This window comes from Microplitis demolitor, chromosome 3 (genome assembly GCF_026212275.2).
Source record: "Microplitis demolitor isolate Queensland-Clemson2020A chromosome 3, iyMicDemo2.1a, whole genome shotgun sequence".
Classification (NCBI taxonomy): Eukaryota; Metazoa; Arthropoda; class Insecta; order Hymenoptera; family Braconidae; genus Microplitis; species Microplitis demolitor.
The window spans coordinates 21,087,673-21,114,062 of record NC_068547.1 but is presented as its reverse complement, the minus strand read 5'-3'; the positions used below and the strand labels follow the sequence as shown (position 1 = coordinate 21,114,062).

Below are 26,390 nucleotides of genomic sequence, written 5' to 3'. Positions count from 1 at the left end.
TTTTACTATGCATTTAAAATTATAATTTAGTGAGTTACTAAAACATTTTATAAATTGAAAACACTATATTTTAAGTTTAGTTATTAATATCCGAAACAATTATTTGTTGAAATAATTATATTTCTCATTAACAGTTGCTTCTATTAAATATAAATTTATTCAAGTTTAAAAATCCCAGACCAGAGTGAATGCGGATTAAAATAAAACCACTTCGCCTATGAAAAAGTTTCTATCCACTCTGCGTGCGGAGTGATTTTTTTTTAAACTCCGGAACTCTGAGTGACGGAGTGAATTCGAATTGAAATATATTCCATATTTACTCCGAATTTTTTACAGTGTACAAACAAATATATCAAGTGGTTCTTTTAAATGTTCTCCACATAAATAAACGAATCCAAGTAAATTTCATAACCCACACGGAAAAAGATATACCCGAGAATATATGCCGACAAAAATACATACGACAATACTAAAGATATAAGCCAAACATATATTATTTTGCCGGGATATATATTTTTTCGTGCGGGAAGTCATGACAATTAAAAAAATTATAAACATTTGCTAGTCTGTTTAAATAGGAACAAATATTAAAATAAATGTAATCACAAACTTGGTATTTTATGAAACAAAAAAAATTTTTAAATAAAAAAACTATAAGTTTCATGGATGTATTAATCCTGGATAAATAGTATATATGCGGCTGATATCTTCAGTATTGTTGTATGTATGCTATTTTGCCGGCAAATATTCTTGGATATAGATTTTTTCATACGAGGAGTATAAATTTAAGAAAAACAAATAATATCAACTATTAGTTTTTATTTAAATAAACCAAAAAATTTCAAATGGACTTATAGACTAAAAGGAATTTCCTGTTGTTTTAATTACGAAAAACGGATTACCATTACAACCCGAGTAGAAGGTTTTGCCGTATTTGAATAATTAGATTTTTTTGCAGCTGTAAAAAAAGAAAAAACTATTGCGAGTTTGTGGAACGGCTGTGGAAAGTTTGTTCTAACGACTAATTTGTATTATATAAGCGTATAATTATATTTGAAAAAGCGAAGCTAAATTTATTTAAATAATAAATTTATAATGGGTTGTATGCATGTACCTAAGCGGCATAAAGAAAAATTTTTGAATTTAATTTAACAATTAATTATATGATAACAGATTGTCGCGTTAAATTTAACAAAAAGTCAATCATTTTTTTGTGCTGCTTGAAGTATAGCATCAGGTAAGAGACAGTGTGTCTCATATGCTCCTAGTAAAGATCAAGATGTAGGGGAAGTAACTCGAATTAGTGGCATCCGAATAAACGGAATTCTACTGTACTGAATAGTGATATTACTATCTCCTTCTATATTCAATTTATCATTTGAAAACATCTTTATCATCAACAATTTACCATTACTACAGTTAGTATCTCAAGCGACACAAAAAAAATTGTTGACTTCTCTGATAGCCAGACTTTCTGATCAGAAGGTTGGTGTACATTAGTTGCAACTAACTTGACGACAACTTTTCTAAAAAGTTGTCGACAATCTGGCCGCAACTTGTCACTAAGTTGGCATTTCCATAAATTGACGGCAACTTTCCGAAAAACTTGTCAACAACTTTCAATTCGAGTAACTGTTGCCAACAAGTTGACGTCAAGTTGCTCAGAAACTTGGTGACAAGTTGTGGCAGTAGATTATCGCCAAGTTTCTGAGCAACTTGTAGTCAACAGTTACACAAACTTAAAGTTGTCGACAATTTGTCGTCAAGTTGATCGCAACTCATGTACACCAACTTTCTGATCAGGAACTCTGGCTATCAGGGAAATTCAATAAAAAATAAAAATTTTTTTTGTGCCACTCAGGATACTAAATATTAAAATAGTATATAGAAAATCAACTAGATTACTGCTTAAGAACGGTTATCAGATAATTTTGTCCAAGCTTTTCTCTGAAATAAAAGCTCTAAACGCAAAATAAAGACACAGACCCGATGCTTTACTCTATGAACTAGCGAAGTGCGCTTCAATTTTTTGATAACTTCCATTTGTTTACGATAAAAGCTTGGATAAAGTTATCATTTACTGTACAAGTGCAACAAAGATAGTACTGTTTATCTAGTTGAGTGCGAATAGAGAAATAAATGAAAACGCGTTTTAAAAAAAATGCCGTTTGACGATGAATATTTTTATTAGCATAATTGATGAATAGAAACCACTTAATCTCAGCAGCAAAAATCAACAGGTAGTATGAAAACTCTTATCTGTCATCTATATCTCTACAACCGCGTAAAGATTGTTTTAGATACAGAAACATTAGCTAATTGTGAAACATAATAAGATTTTAAAAAAATGTAAGATATAGAATATAATTGTATGAATATTATTGACGACTTATTTTATCTTATACATAAATTAGGATTAATAAATAATAGTATTGATAAATTTAATTATTTAACATATTTTTCCATGAATTTTTTATGAAATTCACTGCGCAGCGAATCGTTTATGAAGACATCGTGTTTCTTTTTTGGCTCGGAACGTGCGCAATTCTTAAAAACAACATCGTCGTCCCAGCGCCTACGAACTTTCATATCTGTCCTTGTGACTTGAGACGAATAATTCAAAAGAGGATTTCCCGATAAAATATTTTCCATTCGTATTCTCTCTTCTTCTTGACGTTTTTCCATTTCCTGTTGATTAAAGAAAACATAATTATCTTTCAATAAGTTTTTTTATTAATTTAAAGTTTCCAATCAATTAAAATAACTTACTTTCTTTGCTTGATCAGCGGCGCGTTCTTTTTTAATTCGTTGTAACTCTGCGAGCAGAGTTGCAGTGTCATCTTCATCACTGTCGGAGTCAGATTCATCCTCATCTAATGGATCATCAGCATCTAGACTAGCTGCCGGTGCTTGGTCAACTTTTTGACGTTTCGAAGATGGTGCAGCTTCGCGTGCTGGTTCAATCATACGACGATTACTCGCTGATGACTTATCTTTTTCGCGTTCACGTTCTTCCAATTCACGACGAAAATCACGATTACGTAATTCGTCAACTGTCCCTTGTCCATGTTCTCTATAAAATTAAATCAATTCGATGTCAATGACAATTAACATATAAAAAACAGAGTTATTAAACCTGTTTACATGATTGTACTAATAAATTTTATCAACAAATAATTAATAGCAATAATAATTGAAATCTATACCTAGGAATTTTTTTATTGTAATTAAATTTCTACTGATTTGAAATTTGGAAATTAAAGCTGATAAACATTTTGTTATTTTCTATAAATACAAAGAAGAAATTCTTATACTTTTTCATGTGAATTTTTTTTCTCTACAACTTTTGTTTGAAAGTTTTTATTTTTTTTTCTCATCAACCCTTGAGTTAATGACTTGTGGGTGTTTGTACGTGAGACTATAGATCTTCAACCAAATTTCCACCAACTTTCGAGAATGTCTCCTATGAGTAAGGGTTGTGTAGGATCTTTTTTGATTTGTTACAGATATGTTACATTGGGTTAATTTCTAATAGTTAATTAATTCGGTCACTAATATTTTAACGTAATATTATGTTATTATTATTAATAATAATAAGTAATAAATATAAATACCTGTATTTTAATTTAGTGTGTGAAGGTAAATCACGACTACTATATTGCTTTGAAATAGCACTTAAATCTTTTTCACCACGTCCTTGTCCACCTCGTGCTCCATCAAACGTTGGTCTTGCAGCCGTGGACATTATTATTATTTATTAAATGTTTATTATTACAAACAGTAAATACTCTTTCACTTATTTTAAATTTTACTAATAAAAGCTAATTTTGCTAACTATCAATATATCAACCCAACCAACAAATAAAAATATGGAGATCGGAGTCCGTGCTGCCCTCAAGATTTCAAAATTCAAATTAATTTGCCGCCGTTTTTTAAATGTTTCTTTGTTAAAAGAAAATCATAGACAATTTAAAAATTTTCCACATTATTGTTTTAAATAATAAAATATAATCAATGTTTATGTATACAAAGAAAAAAATTTATTTATTATTTTCTATACGAAAAAAACTATAAGTGAGAATGTAACTGACAATTGACAATTTTTAAATTTTTGCGCGCATTTTTTTCAATTTCATTATTTGAATTTATTTATTTACTTAAAGTTTATAAATTGTGGCATATTCACATTCACACTTACAAAAAAAATGATCCTGAAGTTAACAGACAATTCATAATTTTCGGATTTTTTTTTTTCGTCAAATCAATTATAAAAAAAACATAAACTAAAAAATATGCACATGTAAAAAATTTAAATAATTACAGGCGCATATTTTTCAAATACTTTTTTTTTTATAATTTATTGTTTAAAAAAAAACCAAAAATTATTAGACATTGGCTAACTTTTGAATCATATAAAAAACAAAGTACACGATTGTGAATTAGCAAATTTGCGAAAAATTTTAAATTATAAATAAACAAACGAGACGATTAAAAAGATTGAATTAAAAAAATGGATATACCGATTTTAAAATTCATCGAGTGTGAATTTTTTATTTTTATTCGATATACATTTTGTTAATTTATTTAAAAATTATAATAATTGTCGGATGTCTGCTACATTTACACTCATCAAACTATAGGTATAAAAAACTGTACAGTATGTTTTAGTTTAGTTTGGGATTTATCCTCATCCAGCAAGTGAAGCAGTAGCGTCGTTACCGTTCATGGGTTTATGTCGTGCTACTGTGTGCTAATTTAATTCAACATCATTATTATATATCATTATTAATATACAGTAGCTATTAAATTAACTAATTTCATTAAATAAAAAAACCTACCCAAAGTGTCATCGTCTCAATATTATTTTAATTATTAGCCATCGGTGACAGTGAATACAAATAGTGTTGGGAGCATGATTAAATCTGATGCAAACATGTCGGATACTCGTCGACGTCGTCATAAATCTGATCAATCCCATGCATCTGATGATTTATCAGATTCATTTGATGAACTTGTAGGAACAAAAGAAACTCTGGTAAAAAAATATTCATTATTATTGCGACAATTGAATTCTTATTTTATTTATTATTTACATTTTTTTTAACAATTGTTACAAAAGTATTTAAGTTTTTTTTTTTTCTAGGACATTTATTAATTATTTTATTTATTTTGTTGCCGGTCATATATATGTAAATACATGCGTATGTATGTAAATATATTTTTGTGGTTATACATGTAATTATGTCGAAAGTTTAGTAGACTTATTTTAAAAAATATTTTAATTTGAAAGTCTACTTAGCTTTCTCTGCTTATCAGTTATAAGTTAATATAGGTTACAAAAAACTTTAGTTGCTATTTACTTTTTAAACTACTTGCTTTTTTATTTTATTTTCTAATACCGTTAGACGGTCAAGTTTTTTTTTTAATTTTATTCATTTATTTGCATGAAACTAGATTACTTCTTACCAATAAAAAAGAACAAGTAAATATGTAAAAGTCAAACTTTATTTTGGTCTAAAAAAATTTCCTTATGATCTTAGAAATTTTTTTTTTTTGCTTTTAATCTAAAATAAAATTATTGCAAAACCTCAAAGTTTTTAAGAATGGAGACAAAATGGATCCCTATCTGCATATTTACCAAAAAATATTTTAATCTTAATAAAACTTCTTTTTAGTTGAAAATTTTCATTCAAATTTTAAATAAATAAATTGATTCATTTAAATATTTTATATTATAAATTAATAATAATTATAATTAGACTAAAAAAACAAAAATACTCGAAAGAATAAGTAAAAGAAATGTATTTTAAAATTATGTGGCAGAATTTACCCAAGAAATTTAGTGCTGTGAAAATATATCGCTAACAATTACAATTATAAATTTATAGAGCAATGAGCCGACAGAAATTCATCGTGATTCGGAGTATGATACTGTCGGAAGTGAGGGCGAGTCCGATGGAGGATCGCAAGATGGTGTCCAGCGTGAAAGCGGAGACGGCCAGGAGGAGGATAAGCCACCGAAAAAGTTGGATGACGATGAGGATAGACGTAATCCGCAGTATATACCAAAACGCGGTACTTTCTACGAGCATGACGATCGTACGGCTGAAGAAACTGCTGAGGATACTGTGGAGCAGCCTGCTGAGAGAGAGTCTAAGGACAAGAAGGTTTGGAAGGACAAAGAAGACAGGTGGGATCATGACAGATATAATGATGACGAGCAGGCTCCGAAGAGTCATGAAGAACTGATAGCTGTTTATGGGTATGATATCAGGAATGAAGAAGGTCCACCTAGAGCTCGCAGACGCCGTAGATATGGGTGAGCTGAAATACTATAAAAAAAATGTTTTTTTTTAAATTTATCAATTATAATCAATTTTAATATTTTATTTAAAAACAGTCGCGGGCCAAATAAATATACACGTAATTGGGAGGATGAAGATGCTTATGGTAAAACGCCAACAAATATTTCAACAAAACAAAATAGACGGTCGAACAAAACTGGTGAAGAATTTCCTGCTCTTGGTGGTTCTACAAAGGTAAATAATTAAATCATCAATTTGTTTATTTAATTTATTGATAGCTAAAATAGTTATAAATAATTATAACAAAATTTTTATTTATATTTTTCAGGATAATAACCCAGATACAGCAGAAGAACCAGTAATATCATCAGCATGGTACAGTAACAAAAATAAATATCATAGTAATAAACAGCAAAATGCCTTTCCACCACTTCAATCTCAACAGGAAAATCATAGAATTGAAGTACAAACTACTAATAATACTCAAACGTAATTAATTTAAATAATTAAAACTATTATTGTCTACTTTTTTTTATTATTACTACAATGAATTTTTAATTTAGAAATGAAAATAAAGCTCCTAATGAGCCAACTAATCCAGCTTGGAAAAAGGATGCCACATACACACATCAGAGTTTAATGGCAAATATGACTAACGTTGCTGATAATGAAAAAACGACGACTCCAACAACAGTTAATGTGAAACCAGTTTATGTAAACAGGAGGCAGGTCCAAGAGAGCGTTAGTCTTGCAGCAAGTAGAGTACGAGGACGTGGTTTTAAACCAACAGCTAATAACAATCTCGTTACGAATAGAACTAGTGATAGTAAGCCAAAAGGTCGTGGCAGTGGACTGATAACTGGCGGCGATAGAAGAAATAATACGAGTCAACGTGATGATGAGCAGCTTGTTAATGAGGTCAAACATATGAACATTAATGATGGATCAATGTATCATCATGGACGACAGCAAAGTAAATTATTCAGTTATTCAATTATTAATTATTTGTACTAGTTCTGCAAAGCAATTGCTTATTATTTTATTTATAATATAGAAAATTTCTATGGACAAGTATCGAGTCAACAACGATCGAATGCTGCTTTACCGCGTATGCAACAACCTCCCATGCAACAGCAGCAGCCACAATCACAAACTCATTCTCATTCTCCGTCTGAGGTTGCAGGAAGTAGACCCAAACGTTACTCGAGTCTCCGTCAACGACCAGCCATTCCGGATGGCCCTGGGCAACAAAATTATCAGCCTCAACATGGACCACACGGACAGCACAACCAACATGGACCACATGCACAGCACAGTCAGCATGGACAACATGGATTTTATCCACCTCAAGGTAACTAATTGCATTCAATATAATATTATTTTTGAATTAAAAGCCCGATCCCGCTAGTTAATCATAGTTGTTCATAATTAGTACATTTAAATATTTTTTTATTAACACAAGTATTATTTAAAAAATTTACTTAGGTGGAAATTCACATGGTGTAATTGAATCTCAAGGTAAGGTTACATTAATACTCAGGTATATTAAATTATGTTTTCATGTGATCCTGCTTGTTTGTAATTGTAATGACCGTCCTCAATATATTTAACATGTGTGTAAAATTTAAATCATTTAATGTAACAATGATATTAAAATAAACATTAAATTATTCCAGGATTTCCACAGAATCATTTTGATCAAACTCCTCAAGTGCCGTCGCCCGCAAATACACTGACACCTCAATCCGTGATTCCACTGTCGACAGCCGGGCAACCTGGTTCTTTTGCACCACCTCCATTTTTGGTGCCAACTCCACAGTTTATTGCGCCTCAAACGGCTCCACCGAGTATTATTAATTACGTATCAGGCCCCAATGGCCCAGCATTTCCGCCTAATTTTCAGGGGTATCAAGGATATAATCCATCGGTTCAGGTATTGATGTCAATTTATTTAATCTCATATAAAATTGTATTTACAGTTTACATAATTGGTTTATAATATTACATATTATAGCCACCAGTACCACAGCCACCACCAGAATTATACCAACCACAGGGTTGTACATACTACAGTCCAGCTCAGCAGCCACAACAGGTGCAGCAAATAGCACCGCTTAGACGACCAAAAGCGGCCATTCCTATTTTGCCTCCTCCAGACAATTCGATACAACGTCATCAAAATAGCCGTGGTAGAGGTCGTAATACTTCTCAAACACTCTGTAATAACGCACCCGGTGGTCAATTGATACCAGGTGAGCAACAACAATTTCAACAAATCGATACACAGCAATGTGTACCTATAGAATCACTTGTTGTTAATTCCTCAAATGATGCATTTGATAATTCACCTGTCGAGCAAATAGAAAAAAATTCTGAAATTACTGTAACGCAAATGTCTTCTGATGAAAAAAATATTGTTGATGATAATACTTCTGTAGATAGTGCTGCAATTAATGAAAATGTTTCAGTAGATAACAATAAATTAGTAGAAAATGTTATGGTAGAAACATCAAATGAAAACATAACAGAAAAAATTGATGAAAATATAATAATGGAAAAAATTGATAAAAATTTAACAGAAAATATGAATGAAAATGTAACAGAAAAAATTGATGAAATAATTTATACTGAAGAAATAAAAGAACCTGCTGTCGAAATAAATAATTTAAATAACGATATTAAAATTGAGAAAACAAACGAAATAGACAATAGTGTTGTATCAGTCACACAAAATGATTGTAAAAGTAATATTGATAAAACAGCCATTATTGTTGATAATAATTCTAATAATACATCAGCTAAAAGTATTGAAGTAGAAGCTGCTGCTGTCAATGAAACCGAAATAAATAATAAAGTTGATAATGTAGTTCCGACTCCCGTTGTTGAAGAGGCGGCTGCTTAATTTATGTGTATTAATATTATATCAACTCTTGATATGAAAATTTTTTCTATTCGCCTTTATGTAAAAATTATTATTTTATATTTCAATTATAAAATGTATCACGAGTTTATTTCCTATTTGTACAAATTACTAATTAGGCTTATTTATTATTAGTTTCGATGTTGTAATTAATTAATTATCTGAAAATAGTATATTGTGTGACAAGGGATGAAAAAAAGCGATTTCAGACTATGGGTGACGTTGATATCGTTTTTTATTCTGAATTACACATAATATTATTCATGATTACCCGCATTGGAACTTGGAATTTTAGTGTCAACAGCCAGTCAGAAACAAGTTTATTTAAGACCAATGATGTGATAAACTACTAGCGTTAGCGTAAATTGTGATTTAGTTTTCAGTTAGCGGGCAGAATTAGTAAATTACAAATGAAGGAAGCAAAGTACAATTTTTGCATACGATTTTTCACCAGACCTGCAACTGAAAGTTTCAATTTTCGCTTCTGTTTATGGGAAGAATGGCGCATGCGCTAATTTTTATCTTTCGTTTTCTCACAAAAGAAAAAAGCGACTTTCTTCCCTCTAAACTGGGCGAGACTTTGAAATTTCGGTGCAGAATTAGGGAAAAAATATACATACACGCCTTCGGCCTGAGTAGGTAGCTATGCAATATATCATTTTTTCTTTCCAAGAGATGAAACAAGTTTGTTTCGACTGGCTGTAAAGACACTGAAACTGAGTTTCGATGCTGGTGTTATGAAAAATTTGTTTTGATAGTTCTATTTTCCAATCGCGTTACATTTTATAAATAAATTTACAATTTCAATAAAAATAATATTTAATTGTCATGTGATTAAATATACATAACTATGATGTCAAATAATTATTTAATTAATGTAGATTATATTATTATAAACGTTAATATTTTCATATAATTCTGCCTATAATAAATTTTAGTTTTGAATATTGATGAAAATAAATGCTGGTGAATTGGATTAAAATTAATAAATTTTAAATAATGCCATTAACAATTGCTATAAATATATAATTAAAAAATCCATTGATTTACGATACATTACAGTAGACAGTAAAGCTCAATGTATAGATTTCTGCACGCCGTTGACTATATTTAAAATTGCAGATTTATTTCAATAAAATATAATTTAATTCATTCAATTTTAAGCTTCATACTCTATTGTAAATATAATCTTTAGTATTAGGAGATTTAAATATTAATTGAACCCACAAAATTATTATTGAAATAACATAAATTATATTCATTTATTTATACATAATTAATATGTTATTGCTTTAACTAACAAAAGTATAAATATGTATTTTAATAACCACTCGATTCGTAATCATGAATAAAAATAATCAATAAATACTAATAATAATAACAAGTATATTTGTTATTATTTTCGTATTTAAAATAAATTTTGTGACATTTCTATATTATTTTAAATTTATATGTATGAGAAATAATGTTTTTTCAAATACAAAGTATAATAATCGTGGCAAATGAACAAAAGTTACAGAAAAAATAATGAAATATTGTATGTAAAAAAAAGCTAAATATTATTGTATGTAATTAAAATGAACTTCAGATTAAAAAAATTAAATTATAGATACTTAATAACATTTGAGTATTGTTCGAAATAATATTCTTTACACAATATTAATGATATTGTCATAAAAGTCAAAAAAAAAAAATATATACGTAAAAAATTATAAAATTGATGTTTTATTTATTTTTATTTTTATTGTAGTCACTTACGACAAGTCATAAAAATGACGTGAAAATTAAATGGTTTAATTAGTATCAATGACATGGTAAGTAGTAATTATATTTATATTATTAAAGATTTTTAATTATTATTTTTAATTATTATAGAATAGCGGAACCATCATCAGAATACAGTAGAATCTTCGTAATGTGACTCCGCCGTGTTACTCTCTGTCTAAATTTAAGGATGTACAAGCACTAAAGCTTCAAAAAGATTAAGGCTTTATTTTTTTATACGTAGTTGAAATGCATATAAATCAATTATAAAAGTTTCAGAGGGGGACATCGGGGTTTTTAATTAATTATTTAATGTTTAAGTTTGAGTTTTAATACACTGCTCTTATGGAAAAACCCGAGAGGGTCGACATATTTTAATAATTTTTACTTGGAATAAAAAAAGACGAATATAAAAAAAAACTACGTAATAGTAAATAGAAAAAAATATTAATAAAGAGATTGATCCAATAAAACTCCGGTATGACCAGCCTAAAAAAATAATATATTACACACCTGAGGAGGAAAGTAGAGTATTCCAAGCCGCGTGTACAATTGCTTACTTGAGCCGAAGACAAGAAAAAAGTTCTAGGTCTCTTTTTTGGTAGCGCTGTCAGTATGCATGTATACGTTCACACTGATAATTTAATAGCTTTAGTATTTTCATGCACCCGGTCAATCTAATTAAAATATACTTATAATTATTGCCTTACAGTAAACTAAAATTCACTAATATTGGAGTAGTATGACACATTATATATATTTTATTTATTTTAATACATTTTATATATACTATACTTTCATCAATAATATATAAGTTTATTTACAATAATTTATAATGATAAAAGGTAAGAGACCCAGTACCCGATCAGGAAACTAGTACCTAATCACTCATGTGTTTGTATATATATATATATATATATATATATATATATATATATATATATATATATATATATATATACTAAATATAAATATACAAGTACATGGAGTGATTGAGTACTAGTTCCCTGCTAGGGTTCTAGGTATATTATCTTATATTTAATAAACTACAGTGAAACTATAAATAAATAAAAATTCAATGAATTCGGGTTGTTAAAATTACATTTAAAAAAATATTCATCATATAATACAGTTATAAACTAATGTAAATGTTTTTTTAAGGAGAGTCTATGGTAATTTTTGTCCAAGCTGTTCTTTCAAATAAAACCTCTCAACACAAAATTATGACCGAGACCCGATGCATTACTCTGCCTGATTAAAAGCTCCGATTTAATCCGATTGTTAAAACAATCGGGTTTAATCGAATATTTCCGCTTGGCTTTCAAACAATTTTAATCAGGGCTATAATCTAGCAATCTATGTTTCCATTTTCCAAAAATTTTCATTTGTTAAAGAGAAAAACTTGGACAAAGGTTCCATTTATTCCGCAAATGCGACAAGGATAGTACTGTTTGTGGGTTTGAGTGTCGGTTTTAAAATTATCATTAATAATTTAATGAAATTTTATATCTTAGTAGGTAATGATAAGAAAATGATCCAGTTAAATATTTTAAAAGCTAAAAAAAAAAATTTCGATTAAATCTGTGATTTATTATGAGACTCAATGTTAAATGTATGAAAATCAAAATTTTACTGGTTTTCTGTAGCTTTTAAAAAATTTAATTTAATCTTTTTCTTATCATTAGCTACGGATAAGATAAATTTCATTAAATTCTGTACAGTAGTTCTAAAATCGGCAGTACTACCTGACTCCTTAGCTTTAGTTTCAGCTAGGCCATGTACCAGAAGCTGGACACGTTTAGTGATAATCCGACATACTTTTAAGAGGAATAACTTCAACACTACGTCGGCTTTTAACAAAATTATTATCCGACTGATTTGAATTTGTAGTGGGTACCAGAGAACGTTCGGCTATTTGAATAATTCCACTTATTTTTTGTGTCCCAGCATCGGCTGAAATCGGTCGCAAGCAGATGAACGATCGTCTGAATTCTTTGCGGAATTTACCTAATTATATTTAAAAAATTTATAACAATTGAAATTATCACAGATATCATATAACTTGAGAACAAATTATTTAAATACAATTGATTTTAATTTATATGATACCATTATCAAAAGATAATGCACGCTGAAAAAAAAGTGGTAATACTTGCCATCCTAACATTTTAATGATTCTTATTCTTTTATGTTAACTTTTCCTATCGGAGATGGTAAGCATTCGTATCTAGATAGTAACTATTCTTATTCGTGATAATAATTATTACTGTCTTGGAGGCAAAATTAAAAATTTTTCAGACATAAGAAATACTGCTATCTAGATGGTAACTATTACTATCAGCAATAGTAATTATTGATATACGAGAAACAAATAGTTAACATAAAAGCATGATAATGATTACTACATACAGATGGTAATCATTTCCTATTGCAAAATGGTAATAGTTTGCATTTTTTTTCAGCGTGTAAAATTTCATCATTGTCATGTTAAATATTATATATAATTTTTTGTTTTTTTTTTATTAATTATTATAGTTAAAAAATTATTTCCCAAGTTCTTAGTTTTTTAATTTAAAGATTACAATTCAGTGTTTATTTATGAGAATAAAATTTTTACCACTCATGAAATTGTAAATAACAGGATTGATTGCACTATTTAAATAACACAGCCAGTGGGCTAATAAACTACACGCAACTGTTATGTCATTTGATGGTAAATCCATTGAATGTCTGAAAAAAAAATTTTAGATTTAGAAATAATTTTTTTACAACCGATACACGGAAAAAATAATAAAGGAAAAATTGAAGTTTTTAGTGCAGAAACAGGGCCCTCGTATAAAAAAACTTGAAAAATATTATAGTTTAAATCTGTAATAATTGAGACTACTATTATAGGTACCAAATTTTACAGTTGCTCATGTATTTTGAACTAATGAAATTAGTAATTGCTGCGTCTTGTAATTCTTAGTGTCAAAGTAGAGGGACTTTGCTGATATTTGAAACTTTATTTTTTTTTTATTCTTTTTTCCGTGTACGTATATCAACCGTGAAAAATAAAAAATTTCTGTTTTTAATTTTGTAGAGAAGGTTTGAGGTATGCGCTTATGAATTTTCTTAGAATAGTTTCAATTACCGAAGGATGTTTAGTAAATGAACTGGCGCATAACAAAGCGCAAAAATGAAAACAACTACAACAAGCATTTTTGCAGCTTTCCGTCTTGATCCCAAATGTCCTTCATGATTGTCATTGAACGTCGACGTTGTCACCTGAGTATCCAGTGGGATTCGTTTATTTCTTCTGGATACTATATTATAAAATCAAAGTTTAATAATTTAGTAATAAATTCTTATTCTATATTAAGTTTATAATGATAATTATTTAAAGTTTTTAATTAAATTTGTCGTATTAAAAGACTATCAGAAACTTTATAACTTTGTAACTTCTTAAATGATCTAATGAAAAACAGATTTTACTACATTTAAATAGATAAAAAAGTTATTGAAGAGTTTAAAGCAATCGCGTAAATTTAAAATGTCCTTTTCCCAAGTGACTTGGTCTTTACATGGATTCGATATTTATTTTAATATTTGCTCATACGTTTTGTATCTACTAAATGTTTACTGTTTTATCTTTTCAGCAGAGTGATTTCGGAGTGATCTGGATTTTATTCAAATCCGCATTCACTCCAATTCGAAGTTTTAATATTAAAATAAAGTCCCCTTCGGAGTGAATTTTACTCCGAGGGGATTAAATAAATAAACAGTCATCTGCTCCTTATTCACTCCGAATTTAATTCGCGTTCACTCGGCAAATTTCTACAGTGTGCAGTCATATATTAGAAAAAAAATCTCATTAGTGTAATTAGTATGCGGCTTTTCTTTTCTAAATTAATTTTTAAGTATTAATTAAACTTACATTTATATCCAGGAATGTTACTTCTTCGTAGTACACGAATTATTTGGTAATATGTGTAGGTCATAAAAAGTAATGGCCCGAAATACAAAAATATAAATATAATAAAATTAAAAATTTTTTCGCTTTTAACGCTCCACGATCTTTCACATCGCGTTAAATAAATTGACTCAATTTTAAGTAGACTTGGAGTAACTTGTAGTAAAATCAAATCTGGTATGTCTGAAACATATTAAATTATTAGACAATTGTAGCCATTGTTAAATATTTACAAATATTAATTCATCATGATTATATTTAATAGTATTATAAATGTTGACATTATTTTTACCAAAAATAAATGAGAATAACCAAATATAACATATACATTTTTTTGCACGTTTTGTAGTCGATTTGAATTCCAATGGAAAACATATAGCGTACCAACGATCGATTGATATGAAAGTAAGGGTCAAAATGCTCACACTAACTGAAACTGTCTGTAACAATAATTAAATTAATTATTAAGACCATAATAAAGTATTATTGATGATAGTAACGTGGATAATACCAATTTGAGTTAATAATAATAAACTATATATAACAATTTTATGGAATAACTTTGAAATTATTCGGTGGGGTATATTAATGGTTATTTTTGGCACATAGTTATTATGTATTAATGCGTTACCACCAGAATAATGTATATGTGGATGTATATATATATATATACGTGATAAATGTAATATATATACGAGACACAATAAATTTGTATGTCCACGTGTAAGCACCAACACTTGTTTTGTTGCGAGTTTAGAGCTATTGTATTGATACTTTTTTTCATTTGTCCTCTACCGAGTGTTATTTATTTATATATATTATTCAATGAGTCTAATGCTCACTACACTCTAAGCGACCTATATTTATAAATTTACTTAATCTTTTTTCTTTTTATTATTTCCGGCATCACGCACACAAAATTCATGCTATTAAACAGAAAAAAATAATTTATAGAACACTGGGAAACTGATTTATGTACGCCAGTTTAATATAATTAATTTACGCGCGAACGGTAATTTGATTTTCTAAAATGCAGTCTCTGCGCTATTTTTATAGCAAAAAAAAAAACATATTCAAAATGATAAAAAATGTATCTACACATAGTATATATTTTTATATATATTTTAAGTATTTTATTGAACATACGATGAAAAAAATTTAATTACGATTTTTTTTATGCAAATATTTTAGATATATATATCTCATATTTGATGAAAAAAAAATTAATGATTAAAAAAAAAGTTGATATTCAATAATATTTTTTAGTTAAAGTAGACAAATATGTATTTTTTTTTTAACCGAATGCTTTCGATGAACTAATGTTACTTTTCAAAGGAAATTTGTATCAAAGTGGTTGTAAATCAACGGATTTAATTTTATAGGAATTTTTTTTTTCTATTTTATTAATAAAGTTTAAAAATTGGGTTTTTAATTGTGGATATTTTTATTCATATGTTGAAAAATTTTCATGAATTTTTAAGAATTCTTGTGAGGAATTTAAAAAAAATTATAGCAAATTAAAATGCACAGATTGATTTTTATCAAGATTTTATGAAAATATTTTTACGATATTTTTTTTCATCAGTTTTTAATGAACGGTAAGAGTCTGAAAAAACTTTAAAAACCAATAATTCAATTTGATCTGAATTCCATCGATAACTTCCTCTATAACATTTAAAGATTATTAAATTATCGATGTCTCCATGCGCAAAGTGTAGATACTGTATATATAGTAATTTAATAACTGGAGTATAATACAGTACTAAAGTGTCGTAAGTTATAGACTTAATAGTATAATGAGGTAATAAGATATCATATAGCCCGTAAATTAGATAAATAACACGTAGGATTATTGCAACTTCTTGCTTCAAATTATACAATGGTATTTTAACTGTAAACAGTTATTTCTGCTAATAATAACAATAACAATAACAATAACAATTATAATCAATTGTAAATACTTATGTATTTGTGAGTTTTCTCAGTCAGGATTTGAATAATTTGTGTAAATAAAAATTTATATGCTTTATAGAGAGTGATTTAAGACCACTAATGCAGTGGGATTAACTAAGTTAAAGTGGTTTTATCCTATAAAATGTTATTTCGACTTACTAATCCTGAGAAATAAATTTTAATCTTTGTTTAGATTATAATCATTTAAACACTAAATAAATAAAAAATCACCCGAACCGCATTCACTCCGAAAATTTTTTATAGTGTACTTACTTTCACGGCCCTAAGTAAAGCAATCAGTGATTTAACTTGTATTTGAAAAATTTTTTTTTTATTTTGTCAACTCATTTTTGAAAATATATATATATATATTTTTTTTTTAATTTATATGCCGAGGCTTAAAGCCAGATGGCGAAAATATAAAATTTATATACATTGTCACATAGAGTACTATATAAACTGAACATATAATTGATATTAATAAGATTTGACAAGCTAGTAGGTACTATCAATTTCTAGATTTAAAAAGAATTCAAATGCTTTATTTTTAAAAAATTCAAAATAATGGGTGTTTATTACATGTGACAGTAGCTCCTGCCATAACCTGCATATTATTGATCATTATCTAGAAAATAATTTCTTGAATTCACCAAAATTTATTGATATTTTTTTTTCCGTTAAAAAATAAATAAAAATTTGCGACTATAATTAAATCATAAATTTCATCGTAAAAAAAAAAAAAAAAATCTACTGAATAAATATGAAGCAGGAGGTATAAAAGCTCGATATGCGTGGTTGACTTTTCATGATAATATTTAATAGGGGTAATATTTTGGATAATTGAGTGCAGGTAAACGCACTTTATTACTTGGATGGCTATTATCAATGACGAAGGGCCGTACACGAGCCAATGTAATTACAAAGTTGATTGAGTTAGCTCTATTTACCTTTTAGAGTGTATAGAGCTGGTGAACAGTTTGTACTGATAAAAAAATGCTTCTAAATATTTTAAAATAATTATATTATAAAATTTTTCTAGTCTTTCATTCTATTCATGATCGACCATTTTACTCTAGAATGAAATATAACAATAAATATTTTTTTTTCTGGTAATAATAAAATAGTTACTGCAAGCTGCAAGATATGACAGAAACTGATAATTTCAGCTGGATAAAAAAACATTTTGAACATGAACTGAAACGCCAAGATAAATATTAAATTAAAAACTGACAGGCACGAAATAACGCAGGTACGCTTTATATTTACAAATAATCTTTACAACTTAATTACAATTCTATTGAATTAAAATTAAAAAATAAAAATAATTGTTATTATTTATTAGCATAATTTTATAAAGTAATTATTTTATTTTTAAGTGTTTATTAGTGAACTTTATCGCGAACTCACTGAATCATTCCATGAATTTTTTTTTTTATCACGTTAATTCAATCCCAGATTCTATCACGCTTGGATAGCAGTCTTTATTACGCTGAGTAATAACATCCAGTAGTGTAGTGTAACTTAGCTAGTGAAAAAAAAAACAATCTAAATAACGATTATCTCTTATAATAGTGAATATTTTTTAATTGGATATCTTGCTAATGGAAAATAATTTACAATGATAATGGGCTGTTTTGACTATTATAATAATATTAAATTATATTGTAAATTTTTCTTGATTTTTTTGTTGTTTTGACTAAGAATTAAAAGTGTTTTTGTAATAAAGAGGCGGAGGCGTCAGTGCAACTGGCAGCTAACAGCCTCACGGTTTCAAAAATTACGTACTGAGTATGTCTTGATTGCCATACCCCGCTAGTTCGCATAACGAACCAACGCGCTATTGAAGTAGCGAGCACCCTTTTTAAATAGAATCGCTCTCAAACTAGTACTCATAAACTCAGTATAACATACTGTGAGCGATAAATTTTTTTCAAGTCTGGCCACCTACCGGCATACGACGAAATCGTTTTAGAAATAAAAAAAAAAAAAATATTTTTATTCGTAAATTTAATTATTAATTGAGTGTTTTTAAATTTTTTTTCTTTTAAATTTTAATTAGAATAATAATTAATTTATGCAAGTGCATTGCTGCCCGATAATTAGTTTTGATTTTAACAATACTCCATAAATTCATAGGATCGATGTTCGTTTTTTTACACTGATAGAAGGATTTCTTAGTATTAAAAAAGATTTGTTAATATTTAACAAATTATTTCTTAACGGAGCTTTATTTAAGAAATATTTATTAATATTTAACAAATCATTTCTTAAACATCATTTTTTTGTATTTAATAAATATTTCTTAGCATCTAATAAACGATTTGTTAATATTTAATAAACGATTTCTTTCCATTTAAAAAATGATTTATTAGTATTTAATAAATCACTTTTTAACATTTAATGAATCACTTTTTAATAATTAATAAATGAATATTTTATATTTAATATATTTTTTATTATTTGAACAAATTTTTTTTTTATATTTAAGAAATTATCTATTAACTTATTTATTAAAATTTAATTCATAAAATCACACAGTTCAAGAATATATATCTATATATGTTTTTGCATGCAGCTACACACATTCATTAATATTTGTATTTATAAACAAAAATAACTAAAACAACCATCGTATAAAATTTTCTGTTCTTTTAATTTCAAAATACAATTTCATAGTAATTAACACTATAACTAGAATAAACAAATTAAAATTTCTTATGTTAAACTACGCTGAGAAATAACATAAAATCCGTTTGATAGTACATGTGTTTTTAATGGTTTTATATTTGATTAAAATTGAATTGAATAAAATTAACAAGGCTTCCATATTTTCATAGTTATAATATGGATGACAATTTACAAAATACTTCTGATATAAATATTATTTAAGTATATGAGAGCTTCAGTTGTAGGTTACGTTTAACCAACAATGCAAGCTAGAACGGAGTAAACAATATGACGTCGCAACGACACACACATATAGCTTTTTTAATACTTGTACACCACTACAGGCTCGTGTGTAGCCCTCTACCGACAAATTCGTCTAAGAAATATTTATTAAATATTAACAAGCCTTGTTTGGTGCTAACAAATATTTCTTTTATGTTAATAAGGCTTTGTTAGCATTAAAAATATTTCTTAATAATAAAGAAGTTACTTATTTCATTATAATAAATATTGTTAATAATTACTAAATATTTGTTAAATCCAAAAAAGTCAGTTGAGAAAAATTTAATAAATCAATTTATTACTCCTAAACAAATCCTTCTATCAGTGTACAGTATACTTTTCTTTCCAGCTAAAATAAACAAAGCTTTTTGACGTCAAATTCAGAAATTTTTCTATCAAAAGCAATAAAAAATATTGTATTTTTTACATTAATTTTTTAATTAGAAAAAAAAAGTAGCTTGTGATTATCTTTAATGATTTTAAAATTAAATCAATCCGAAAATTCGTTAACATCTCGGGATCGCTTATAATAAAATTTACACTGACAGTACGATTACACTGTCAGCAATAATTTTTTCAAATTAATAATAATATTTTAATACAAAAAATATTAAGCTATATTCTTTTTTTACATGGAATTAATCTGCATAAATATAAATAATAAAAATATATCTTTCATCTTTAAAAAGCCATCAGCGGTTATCCTAAAATTCATGAGATTTAACTTTATAAAAAAATTTTTTCCTATTTAAATTAATGAAATAAAATTTTATTTTATTAAAATAAACAATTAGTGGCTTAATGAATAATGAGAATAACAAAAAATATTGTTTACCTGTAGGTAGGGAAGCATTTTGCATAAGGTTTCACCGAGTAACCAAGTTTCAGTAACATCCCAAATAACTGTTGACGGTAGACAAAATATTATTACCATAAGATCTGCTACAGCAAGATTAACAAGGAAGTAATTAGTAACCGTTCTCATAGATCGATTTCTGTATACAGCAATACAGACTAATGAATTTCCCAATATACCGGCAATAAATACGGTAATGTGCATAAATATCAAAATCCAATCGTAGATACTTGGTGTTGTCATACGAGTTATTAAGAAATCGATGTAATCTTCATCACTTATACAAAAGAAATTACTACAGCTATTATTTGTGTTATTAACACTCCATAAATACAATTCTTCAGTGATGTTTCTGTATTCTGAGTCTTCTATGTCAATATAATCTACCGCCCTTGTTTGTGTAATAAAATCTGATAGTATCAGTCCAAACATCAAAGAGTAAATATTTAATATCATTATTGTAGAATGAATATGAGTTTAGCTTAATGTTCAATTTTATAAACTGTCAAATGACATGCGAAAGAGTATTTAAATAATGAAATCGAAATTTTGTTAAAAGATTTTTTAATATTTGATTTCATGTTTAATATCTCTGTTGTATATATATATTTTTTAACATAATGCAAATAAATTAAATTTATTAGGTATCTGAAATTTCTTTTAAGTTTTTAAATTCTTTTATTTTATTTTAAAGGTTTTTAGATGGATATATAACAATAAATATCACAACGTAAATAATTTCGCTTGTGATATTAAATACCATTGAAAAAAAGCAAGTAAATGAGAAGTAAATAAACAAAGATGCTAGAATATTTTCATATTTATTACAGAGTAAATAAAAAATGTCACGTTAAGCGCGATATTGCGAGATAGCTATTAAATATCTTTTTTTTCACACGTATCTATATATGTATGTTTATTTTTATAATAAAAAATTTCTATATACAGCAGTACAGAATTTAATAAGTCATAATTTTCTAATCAATCACAAATTCATTTATTTATTAACAGTCTTTACGTATTTGTAAGCTTTAACTTTTCTCAAAACGTAAAACTTATTCCGTAAAATTACTGTCCCCACGGTGTTCATTATTCTCTAAAAATTTTATGACATAACTCAAGATTTTTTTTTTTTTTTTTTTTTTTTTTTTTTTTATTAATTTTCAGGTGAGTAAATGAATTAACACAGTTACAACCTCTTGTTCAATAATTAAACTGACGAATTTAACTATGAAATGAAACTTATTTATAATCACTTTCCACATTCAGTAATTAAATAAATAATATTTCAAATCTCACAACTATTTTTAAAAACTGACCATAAAGAATTATTATTTTTTATTTAAAAGAAAATGCTTAAAAATTTTTACAATCACGCATACTGATAACTTGGTTAATGTAAGTATTTTGATGTAATGAATAATATTATAATTTTGAAAATTGCGGATGGATGCTTCTGACTTTACAGTTCGAGCGGAACTGATGGTTCAGCGTCTCTTATTTGCTATCAGCAGTTTAAAACCGAGTACTGCGCATAATCGAGTTAAAATATCCCATATGAATGGAAATAACAGTTTCATTAAGTATTATTACTATGTTTCTTGTTTGAACTGTCGCAATCGATTAATTTTTTAACACAAAAATTTCATTTTATACGAAAGTAACACTTTTTATATGTTACTGTCAAATCAACACACAAAACATCACAAAAATAATGTCGACTATTACAATAGAATTTTTGGGAAATTTTTACTTTTAACGTATACGTGTGTAATTTTTTCAAAACTCACGACATGTTAAAGTAACATATAAATAAGTGTAAAATGTTCGTTTTACACGCGATATGTGTTGATTTTGACAAATTCTTTTTTACTGTGTGAAATTTATACGACCATTACAAGGTATTTTATAGTTCGAAGGTGATAAATTAATTATTCTATTAACGTAAGTATTTAACATTTGCACCGTTAGCGGCGTGATCATTCTAATTCACACGGACAAAAATTTAACACTGTGCGTGGTGTAACTTTCATACCGGCGGTGTTGAAAATTTTCATACGAAATCATTCACACGACACGGCGGACTCTAAATTTCTTACAGTGTAGAACTTCACTTAGGTTTTTCCCATAGATTTATCATCTAAATATTGACAAATTTTATAAAATAAAGTAAGTTTATTATAAACAGCATAAATGAGTGATTTCTATTCGAAATAAAAAAAATTACAAGATTAATTAGAACAGTAAAATGCTTAAAACGATAGTCCATCTTCTGGTAAATTATTACCATTGTAGTATTGTTTATAGCCATTTCTTTTGTGTTCATTATTTTATATTTTAAGCTGTGACTATGATCGCTGAATGTCATATATTTTGAATATTTGTTACAAAAAATAAATTGAGTTATTTCAAAAAATAACACAAGCGTTTGAGATGTGCACTAAATATTTTTTAAAAATTTTAATATAGTTAATTAACAATAGTATAATTTTACGATTAATTTATGCATCATATATAATAAATAGTTTAAATTAATTTTGAGTTTTCAATGAAAATCTTCACTCAATTCTAAAGAATTTTTCTAAAGAAAAGTTCTTCGAACATTGACAGAAACAGCATTGGGAGTATTTAGGCTTAACATTTTTCCGTAAGTTTAATAAAACATGTTTTATACGTTGCGATGAACTGTATATATTAATAAATTTGTAGTAATGAATATTACACAAGCGCGTGATCCACTGAGAAAGAGAAAATCAAAAATTAAAAAAAAAAAAAAAACTGGAAAAAAGTTATTATTAAAAATGACTCACAGTAAAAGTATTTGAAACACCATGATATTTTACCAAGTCTTTCAAGCAAGGTATCTTTTGTAGCGACCATGCTACCTCTTTTTGGTTTATCGGTAAATGATTCTTCAAAACCGGATCATCACAGTGAATTATTCTTGTTTTCATTCCATTTAAAAACAATTTTTTCTTCAATAAATCTAGTACTGGTCGCTTAAGCTGTGGGGATACTGATGTATCGGTTAGTTTCAATGAACCTTGAGAAGTATTAGGTCGAGAACAATGCTCGTCAATACTCAAAACTGAAAGCTTTGAAGTTGAGCAATTGTAATTACATTCGTCCCTTGATGCGAGACTTGACTGAGGCTCAAATCCCAGTATTTTTGATAAATTGTTTAGTACATCAACAGTCTCAAAACCGACACAACACGTCTGAATATCTACACCTGCTTGTGTAAAATCACTCTTTGCTGATTTATACTTACATTTACTTATGATCACATCCAATAGTTTATCCTGATTTTGTTCAGCGACGAGGTCCGAGGATTCAAAATCAATATATAACAAATCATCAATAAAATCAGTTGTATGATATAGTTGATTGAAGGCAATAGAGGATAAGTCAATCGAGCTATCATTTAAAAGGTCTATATCTATATCACTACTGGTTGTAATACTTTGATTTGTACTACTTGCCGTAGCAACTGCAACATCATCCCAACTATTCTGATTTGCATTATTATTTAATGCATTACCTTTTATTGTATTTATATCATCTGGGATACTCATAATATCAAAATTTTGATTATCATTGGTGGTTTCCATGTTAGTATTGATGGATTGCTTACATTTGTATGGTTGGATTTCGTTTAGGTATTCAATGTCAAAATCATTCATTTCTACATCTATATCACTACTGGTTGTAATACTTTGATTTGTACTACTTGCCGTAGCAACTGCAACATCATCCCAACTATTCTGATTTACATTATCATTCAATGCATTACCTTTTATTGTATTTATATCATCTGGGATACTCATAATATCAAAATTTTGATTATCATTGGTGGTTTCCATGTTAGTATTGATGGATTGCTTACATTTGTATGGTTGGATTTCGTTTAGGTATTCAATGTTAAAATCATTCATTTCTACATCTATATCACTACTGGTTGTAATACTTTGATTTGTATTACTTACCATAGCAACTGCAACATCATCCAAACTATTCTGATTTGCATTATTATTTAATGCATTACCTTCTATTGTATTTAAATCATCTAGGATACTCATAATATCAAAATTTTGATTATCATTGGTGGTTTCCATATTAGTATTTATAGCTTGCTCACACTTGTACACTGTAGAAAAAGCGGTGTGTAAAAACAGGGTAAACTGCGTCCGCTTGGAGAATGAACTTTAAAGATTATAAAACACAAAAAATGACAGTTGTTTATGAAAATTAATTAAAAATATCATTTATCAACATGTATAGTGATCGAGAAAGTAAAATATAATATTTTAACACCGGTAAAGAATATCTACACCGGCGGCGGCGTTATTTTTACACCGCTTTCGGTATTGAAATTTAACACTGCCGATTTTAACACCTACACCGCTTGGACTTACCCCCGTGATTTTTTAGTGTATGGTTGAATGTCGTATAGGTATTTAACGTCAGAATCATTAATTTCTTAAAAAATATTAACAATCTGAAGTTTTTTCCTTAAAAGATTAACTGTAAAAAAATTTTGTATAGATTAGATTATTGACAAGCTTAGTAATATTATTAAAAATGAGCATATAACTTACATGGTATTCTATATTAGTTTTTTTTTTATAATGCATGAAAACTTGGTATTTTTCAAGTCACAGAGAGCTGTGTTACTACTTCAACAGATCGTATGATATTAAATGAGTAGTTTGTTTTCTTTTATCGTTAATTTGTGACAGTTAAATATAAAATAATAAAGATTATTGAGAAGTGGGAATAATCGATAGTGAGGGAGCCAATACTAATTTCTCTTTAATTAAATAAGTGAGAAAGGAGAAAAGTCAGTATTACTTAACCAAAATTTCGAGCAAGGTAAAATACCTATTAACTGATCACTTCACATATGAGTATATCTATACTTAGTAAAATTTAATGAATATATATTAAACGATTAGAAAATATTAAACTATTTGTAATTTTGAAATATTCATTTTAAACAATAACGTGCCACATGGTAGGCTATTCCGAACACAAGTTTTTTTCTGTATCTTTAGACACTACGTTAAATAAATAAACAGATATTTTAAGTTAGCATTCTGTTTTATTTAATTTTATACGGAGAAATTATTTTTGTTTGAAATGATATGGTGTCATAGTAAAGCCGAACCATGTTGGTCACCTGCAGAAATTGAAATAAACACTTACAAAAATTACTATGGCCATAGTAAAATTGTCAACGATTACATCACACATTACTGTAACCATCATAAATTTTACTATGGTCAGAGTGACTTTTGTATGTGTTTATTTAAATTTCCGTCAGGTGACCAACATGGTCCGGCTTTATTATGACACCATATACCATTTCAAACATGAAGCTGAAGCTAGCGGCCGTAATAAGTAGCGGCCACGCAAAAAATTGCTGGCCGCTACTTATTACAGCCGCTAGCTTCAGCTTCATCATTTCAAACGTAAATAATGTCTCCGTGTATTTAATAAGAATTTGATATTTTTTAGAAGTGTTATTGCTTTAATAACGCCTTTATATTTTAATAAAATTTATTATAGTATGGAAGATTATGAAATATCGAATTGTTTTTAATAAACCGTAAAAATGGTCTCGAATAAACGTTTTATTGATACTTGATAAAATTTTTATTTGATGTCGAACCAAATGTATGTTTTATTAAT

General features: G+C 27.7%; 3 protein-coding genes and 1 non-coding gene across 5 annotated transcripts; 1 reads left to right on the top strand and 3 right to left on the bottom strand.

The window, feature by feature from the left end:
* Window positions 1-2,162: 2,162 nt before the first annotated feature.
* LOC103577558 (protein CWC15 homolog) lies at window positions 2,163-3,920 on the bottom strand. The gene is made up of 3 exons (XM_008558248.3): window positions 3,615-3,920; window positions 2,770-3,073; window positions 2,163-2,688 (listed from the first exon to the last, which is right to left on the bottom strand). The coding sequence occupies exons 1-3, from the start codon at window positions 3,743-3,745 to the stop codon at window positions 2,446-2,448; spliced, it is 678 nt and encodes a 225-aa protein (XP_008556470.1). The 5' UTR covers window positions 3,746-3,920; the 3' UTR covers window positions 2,163-2,445.
* Window positions 3,921-4,698: 778 nt separating this feature from the next.
* On the top strand, window positions 4,699-10,840 carry LOC103577557 (protein CASC3). Of its 2 annotated transcripts, XM_008558247.3 has the most exons (9): window positions 4,699-5,035; window positions 5,889-6,319; window positions 6,401-6,539; window positions 6,634-6,794; window positions 6,869-7,278; window positions 7,360-7,656; window positions 7,791-7,823; window positions 7,982-8,238; window positions 8,320-10,840. In XM_008558247.3, the coding sequence occupies exons 1-9, from the start codon at window positions 4,913-4,915 to the stop codon at window positions 9,205-9,207; spliced, it is 2,739 nt and encodes a 912-aa protein (XP_008556469.1). In that variant the 5' UTR covers window positions 4,699-4,912; the 3' UTR covers window positions 9,208-10,840. The 2 variants fall into 2 exon arrangements, with proteins under 2 accessions (XP_008556469.1, XP_053593138.1); XM_053737163.1 differs by lacking the exon at window positions 7,791-7,823.
* A 1,143-nt stretch (window positions 10,841-11,983) lies between these two features.
* On the bottom strand, window positions 11,984-21,857 carry LOC103577555 (orexin/Hypocretin receptor type 1). The gene is made up of 6 exons (XM_008558244.2): window positions 20,679-21,857; window positions 15,234-15,381; window positions 14,906-15,124; window positions 14,123-14,294; window positions 13,607-13,719; window positions 11,984-12,996 (listed from the first exon to the last, which is right to left on the bottom strand). Exons 1-6 carry the CDS (start codon window positions 21,153-21,155, stop codon window positions 12,788-12,790), a joined length of 1,338 nt encoding a protein of 445 aa, XP_008556466.1. The 5' UTR covers window positions 21,156-21,857; the 3' UTR covers window positions 11,984-12,787.
* On the bottom strand, window positions 18,625-18,757 carry LOC128667500 (U11 spliceosomal RNA). The gene has a single exon (XR_008403475.1). It is a non-coding gene; the product is annotated as a U11 spliceosomal RNA (small nuclear RNA).
* Window positions 21,858-26,390: the final 4,533 nt, after the last annotated feature.

Bases quoted from the DNA above. Each gene is read 5' to 3' on its own strand.
- LOC103577558 (XM_008558248.3), bottom strand. From the start codon at position 3,745: ATGTCCACGGCTGCAAGACCAACGTTTGATGGAGCACGAGGTGGACAA. The intron at 3,074-3,614 runs GTATTTATATTT...TTAATTTTATAG, and splicing joins CACACTAAATTAAAATACAG to AGAACATGGACAAGGGACAG. The intron at 2,689-2,769 runs GTAAGTTATTTT...TTTAATCAACAG, and splicing joins CCGCTGATCAAGCAAAGAAA to GAAATGGAAAAACGTCAAGA.
- LOC103577557 (XM_008558247.3), top strand. From the start codon at position 4,913: ATGATTAAATCTGATGCAAACATGTCGGATACTCGTCGACGTCGTCAT. The intron at 7,657-7,790 runs GTAACTAATTGC...AAATTTACTTAG, and splicing joins TGGATTTTATCCACCTCAAG to GTGGAAATTCACATGGTGTA. The intron at 8,239-8,319 runs GTATTGATGTCA...TACATATTATAG, and splicing joins GATATAATCCATCGGTTCAG to CCACCAGTACCACAGCCACC.
- LOC103577555 (XM_008558244.2), bottom strand. From the start codon at position 21,155: ATGATATTAAATATTTACTCTTTGATGTTTGGACTGATACTATCAGAT. The intron at 14,295-14,905 runs GTAAGTTTAATT...TTTATAATATAG, and splicing joins TAACATTCCTGGATATAAAT to TATCCAGAAGAAATAAACGA. The intron at 13,720-14,122 runs GTAATTGAAACT...TTTTTTTTTCAG, and splicing joins CATTTACTAAACATCCTTCG to ACATTCAATGGATTTACCAT.